Source organism: Gekko japonicus, unplaced genomic scaffold (assembly GCF_001447785.1).
Source record: "Gekko japonicus isolate JY-2015 unplaced genomic scaffold, Gekko_japonicus_V1.1 scaffold734, whole genome shotgun sequence".
NCBI lineage: Eukaryota > Metazoa > Chordata > Lepidosauria > Squamata > Gekkonidae > Gekko > Gekko japonicus.
Genome location: NW_015174295.1, coordinates 6,604 through 12,895, shown reverse-complemented (window position 1 = coordinate 12,895; position 6,292 = coordinate 6,604). Strand labels below are relative to the sequence as shown.

Below are 6,292 nucleotides of genomic sequence, written 5' to 3'. Positions count from 1 at the left end.
ACGTTGCTTGCAATATGCGCTTCCCTGGGTCTGTACCGCCTCCTCCTCCCTCCCTCTGTAAGACCCAGGGAAGCGCATACTGCAAGCAACGTGGTTTCCCCCTTCCCGGTGCCGCTGGATTTTCTGTTTCAAGTTTGTTTCCCAGCCCTTTGCTCCAACATGCGCCGGCAAAACGCCTGCTCTGCTCGGCTGGGGCTCAGGACCACCACCCAAAGGGCAGAAGTACGCCGTTGACATGGGCAAGCTAGCCGCCTTCTCCCTTCAATGTGCTTTTGGTCCTCCCTAGGCTCTCTGGCATCTCTGGTCCATGCGCTGGGTCATTTCCTTCCCACTGAGCCCCCCCTGCAGGCCACAGGGACGGATCTCTGAGCGAAACTTTGCAAAGAGCATCTTGGTGTTAAGCGAGATCCGGGTGAGGCTTGAAGTGATTCTCTGAGATCCTAACGGATGTGGCTGGCCGCAGTTGCCGATCCTTGCGCGCCAGACATGCACGCTTCTGATTCACCAATGCGCTGGCCGGTCCTTGCAGGTCTCTCAAGGTGGGGGGGCGGGAGGGTGAGACCGTGAATGTCGGCCTTGTGCATGCAAACCGAGTGGCGTCCCTTATGGGACTGTGTTTCCATCAGAGTGTATATTAGCCAAGAAATCAATGGCTCAAAAGTAACTTGTGCCCAATAAACAGGGTTGGAGGGGGGGCACGGACACATTGTGAATGCATTTCTCCCCCCAGTGAGTGTGGAGAAAGTAATTTATGGCGCATGAGGCTATTCAGATTGACTTCTAATGAGAAAGAAGTAAATGGAGGCTGTTTCCCTCTGAGGCTTTGCTTGCTCTAAGAAAGGCGTTCCAGTTCTGCAAATGGATTGCGCCTCGAAACAGGAACTTTCTCTGCACCCCTCCCCATTTTCCTTCCCACCCTCTCCTTCAAAGACACCCCCCCTCGGCTTTTGGCAAAGTACTTTGCTCCTGTGACCATCTGCAGATTAAGTTTGCAAACGGAAGCGATGTTTGACCTCTGGGCTTTTGCGGCATTGGATAAAAGGCGATTATTTGGTGCTCCGAAGGAGAGGGGCAAATCAGATAGGTGGCTGAATGCTATTTTATATAAGTTTAAATTAATAAGTGGAGCTGCTTGATAGCTGCAGAGGTTACAAACAGAGAGCTGTGCGTTCTTGGCTCTCTCCCCGCAACACCCCCAAGCACTTAGTTTTGGGAAACGTTTCAACCACTTAAGGAAAGGCAAACCCACCTCAAATGGGTTTTTCCCTCCTTCTTGATTTGTCTTTCCCCCCCCTCCCATTGTGTTCCATTATGCTTTAAACTACCATTATCCTGCAACTTCTGAGAGCGAATGTGCTACTCAGCAAAATTATGATTCCTTGAAACTAGGCAGTTCCTAATGGAATTCTGAATAGCGCTTTTAAAAGCCGTTTGCACAAACGGCCTCCCTCGCCGTCAGGGCGCAGGGGGCGCCTCCGAACCTCTCATCGAAATGTGCGGACGCGTCCCTGCCTCTCTGCCGCTCCAAAAGGAGCCTGCCCCGGGCAGCTGTTTTTAAATATAATCTTTATCCTGATCCTTGGTGGTTTGGAAAAAAGAGTAAAATAAGGTGGGGGGGGGGAGAGGAAAGGGGGGGGGAACCGCTGCATACTAAGCGCTCCTGTCTAATTACCGCTTTTGGCTGTAGCACTGCCCAACTCTCTGGGGCTGGCTTTCAAACGGCAGCCGTTCCTTCCTATAGCTCCGCCGGTTCATATAGTTCAGCTAGTTTACATCATAAAAGCAGTTGAGTTCTCGTTCTTATTTTGGCTGGAATACCAGAGCTTTAAATAATGAGTTGTGGCAGACTGCCGTTCTAAATTGCTTGATTCTGGGCAAGGCGGCAGTGGCCAATTTTGGCTTGGAAGGCTGCGAGTGTGGATTTGCATGGGAGAAGGGCAGGCAGAGGACATTAGTTCGGCCGGACTCCTCTATTGGAAGTTTGTCTCTCTCTCGTTCCCCCACATCACCTCTGGCCTGCTTGCTGGTTTTTCTTTAAATGGCACTTTGGATTACCGTCCTTGCGGGCATTGTCATTTGAGTGATATTTCTGGGAGGCGAGCAGGGCCTTAATGGGGGCCACGTCTCCAGGGTGCTTTGCGAGAGCCTGGTTGTTGGGATTCTGAGATTCAAGATTGATGGTCATTTTGCAAACACAAGAGTCACATTAGTAAAAGAGAAATATCTTTACTACAAAACAAAATTAAGCATGGGTAAGGTACTTTGGATAAAAGAAATAAAATGGAAGGTTACATACTTGCAGTTACTTTCAGTACTACTGTGTTAAGAGCTACATCTTTCTATCTGTCTTTCGACTTCTAGAGGGGAGCTTCCTGTGTGCTTCACACAAAGAGCCATAAACCTTGTGAATACATGAATGCTAGATCAAAGCATTTCCACAAACAAGTTGTTAGTTGACCAATACAAAGGTTACAGGTCACTTCATTAGGGTAAGCAACTCCCACAAACTTTCCCGCTGTAGAATGCTTTATGTAACGTAACATCCTGTTTCCTAACAAACAACACTTAACTCTATAATGACTGAAGTGTAAGCAACTTGAAACGCCAACACTGGTCCCCCTTAGGATTTCCCAAAGCTGATAAACTCCCTGACCATCTTTTGTACTTAATTGAGACAGAACAAGAAGCCCTCTTCCTGGCTTCCAGCCAACTTATCCCATGTTTCCCGGAAAGGTCCGTGGCTCGGTGATAGAGCATCTGCTTGGCACGCAGAAGGTCCCAGGTTCAATCTCTGGCACCTCCAGTTTAAAATGGGCCAGGCAATAGATGGTGTGGAAGACCTCAACCTGAGACCCTGGAAAGCCGCTGCCGGTCTGAGTAGACAGTTCTGACCCGGATGGACCGAGGGTCTGATTCAGGAGGCAGCTTTGTGTGTGTGTGTGTGCATCTGTCTCTGTTTCCACGCGTTTGGTTGCAGGAGCATAAAGTCTCCGGAGTGACTGACCAATCCTTGGGCACGTGGGGGGTTTAATGTCTTCAAGTATTTGTTATACAACGGAACACAGGAGGCTCCAGTCATATCGAAATAAATGCGGTCAGTCTTTAAGGTGCCCCGGGACTTCTGTTTTATCTTGCAGCCACAGACTAATGTGACGACCCCTCTGCGGTTACCTGCGGTGAGGTCTGCACTGTTTTATGCTTAGCTTCGGCTTTAGCTTGCTCCATTTCTGGCAGGCTCATCCGGGGGGATCTCGAGTCCCTTATCGTGCCATTCCACTTTGCCGATCTGCCCATCACGTTGTGAACTCCCAGTTTGGTTTACCTCCATCGTGCCATTCCACTTTGCCGATCTGCCCGTCACGTTGTGAACTCCCAGTTTGGCTTCCCTCCCCGTATCTGAGGAAGTGAACGGTGACTCAAGAAAGCACCCGTTTTGAAGTAGATATTGTTCGCCTTTACAAGGCCCGGCTACTTGCTTTATTTAACTCTTTCTTCTCACTGTAATGTTTTTGAATTCACTCCAATGACAAACCTGGTCCTTTGGGCCTCTGTCTGTTTGGTGTAGTGGTTGAAGTGTGCGGACTCTAATCTGGGTAGAACTGGGTTCGATTCCCCACTCCTCCACTTGCACCTGGCTGGATGACCTTGGGCAAAATTGTGGTCCCGGAAACATTTTTGTTCCTCCAGGGGGCAGAGTTGTGGGTTTTAACAGAGAGGTGCATGTCTCTCCTCAGCATCTATGCTTTACTCACTGGGAAAAAAGAGAACAGTGGTGGGAAAATTTTGTACAAAAAAATCCCTCCCTGGAAAGCAGGGGCTTTCCAGGTGGTTTCTCCTGGCAATGAGTTGGTTACTCCTGGCTGTTGAAATTCTGCTACCCAGCTGCGAATCTCACCGAGTGCTTATTGGTACCTGAGCCTTCCTCGCAGGGATGTTGTGAGTAGACAGTATCTTGGCAGTAACGGGCGGTTCTGCTTTTTTGGACTCTCTTGGTGGGTTGTTGTCTCCTGCGCTGGGAAATCCGTTTTGTTGGAGGTCTGCTAAAGTCTGAGCCTGGGCCAAACTGGTTTGGCGCTCGGTGAGCAAAAGGGATTGTAAACGAAGTATATAAGGCAAGCAGTGCGTTATGTTGGTTAAGCAGATTTTTCGAGAGAACGAGCTCCGCGGGGGTGTCGTAGTAAACAAAATGTGTGCGCTGCCAGCATTGATTTTGTACTTTTCAGCGTATTTAAGAGATTCTTCGCCTTGATGCTACCCCTGATGAGTTTAAAGGAAAGCATCCGAGGAGTTGGGATTAGTAAAGGTTAGTCCTCCTAAAACAAGGGGAGCTGCATTAGATCAGTTTGTGGCTTTTGAGAAACGAGCAGCGGGTTAGCGGGAGTCGGGGAAATCTGAATTCCTGAGCATGCCGTGTTTTGCAAATACCCCCCTTTTCCAGAATTGCTCACATTGCATGTCAAGGAAGCGATGCTGGTCTTAAAAAGAAACTTCCCGCACAAAATCCATCTCTTCGCCCTCCCACTGCTCCCGAGGAGAAACACAGATTTTTGCAACATGGGGGGAACAAGGGCGTTAACTATTTAACAGCTTGGTTTTCTTTCCGTAAAAAAAAGAGAGAATCCACTGGGAATGAGAAGAGGGAAGATGAGAAGAGCTTGCATTATTTAAGGGACGGAGAACAGCACAGGAGTGGATTCTCTGCTCTGGCGGAAGCCGGACTGGGCAGCCCACCTCTTCGGAAATGGGCTTAAAAAAAAAAAGGGCAGTGCCAGTAGCCAAGCTTGTCGATCCGGCAAGGCACTGTGGTAGAGAACATCGACCCGCTTGGGACCAGTGTTCCCTCTAAGCTGAGTTAGTGTGAGCTAGCTCACAGTTTTTTAGCCTCCAACTCACACATTCTTGTCGTTCAGGAAGGATGGCTCCAGAGCAAACTAATTTATGCAGCAGCCAAATCGCTCGCTCACAACTTTAATGCCAGGAGCTCAAAAGAACCCACAGTTTATAGGGAGTATTGCTTGGGAATTGGCAATATCCCACCTTTCTGCCTTCAGAAGGGGCCACCAAGTGCAGTTAGTACTTCATTTATGGGGAGCTGCGGTGGCTCAGAGGTTAAGACGCTGAGCTCCAGACCGGAAGGTCTGTAGTTTGGCAGTTTGAGACCCGAGTGCCGCGTGACAGAGTGAGCTCCCGTCTCTGGCCCCAGCTGCTGTCAACTGAGCAGTTCGAAAGCAAGGAAATACAACTAGATAAATAGGTACCACTTTGTTGGGAAGGTAACAGCATTCCGTGCGCTTTGGCGTTTAGTCATGCCGGCCACATAACCACAGAAAAAGTCTTCGGACAGCGCTGGCTCTTCTGCTTGGACACGGAGATGAGCACCGCCCCCTAGAGTCGGATTCGACTGGCTTTTGAGCAAGGGGAAACCTTTACCTTTTATACTTCATTTGTGTCCCAATGTTCTCCCCAATGGGGAGTCTCTGGCCAGCTTCTGTTGCGCTCTCCATTTTATCCTCTCGGCAATCATGTGAGGTTGGCCCAAGGTTACCTGGCAAATCTCCATGACAGAGTGGGATTCGAACCCGAGTCTCCCAGGTCCTAGTCCGACACTCTGGCCACACTGGGCACCCATCTGCAGGGCCAGATACTGCTCCCCCCAAGAGCTGTTGGGTCTTTCTCCTAATTCCCTTCCAACCTCATGCCTTTTCTCGGGGGTAGGTGGGATTGGTTGAACGAAGCAGGAGACAGTTTCACCCCTCCGGGTTCCACCTTCTCCCAGGGAGGGGGCCGTATGAGCTGGGTTAAGCCATTCCTATTCTCTCTGGCTTTAGAAGTCTCTGTCTCTCCTTGTCAGAAACTTGAAAGGTACATCCAGGAGAGTTTGGTAATGTGTACAGTTCAGATGCACTTGACAGGGACGCACGAGCCCACGAAGCTGCCTTATACTGAATGAAACATAAGAAAATAAGAAGAGAAGAGAAGTCAATGTTGGATCAAGCCAGTGGCTCATCCAGTCCAACACTCTGTGTCACACAGTGGCCAAAAATACCAGGTGCCATCAGGAGGTCCACCAGTGGGGCCAGGACACTAGGAGCCCTCCCACTGTTGCCCCCCCCCAGGACCAAAAATACAGGGCATCGCTTGCCCCAGACCGAGAGTTCCTGTAAGAACATAAGAGAAGCCAATGTTGGATCAGGCCAGTGGCCCATCCAGTCCAACACTCTGTCACACAGTGGCCAGAAATACCAGGGGCCATCAGGAGGTCCAGCAGTGGGGCCAGGACACTAGAAGCCCT

The 6,292-nt window shown here is 49.9% G+C and overlaps 1 protein-coding gene across 1 annotated transcript in view; it reads right to left on the bottom strand.

The window, feature by feature from the left end:
• DIS3L (DIS3 like exosome 3'-5' exoribonuclease) overlaps positions 1–2,185 on the bottom strand; it is an 87,162-nt gene extending 84,977 nt beyond the window's left edge. Inside the window, exon 1 of the mRNA XM_015424067.1 lies at positions 2,056–2,185. Within this exon, the coding sequence (XP_015279553.1) occupies positions 2,056–2,185 (130 nt within the window). The remainder of the gene's footprint in view (positions 1–2,055) is intronic.
• Positions 2,186–6,292: the final 4,107 nt, after the last annotated feature.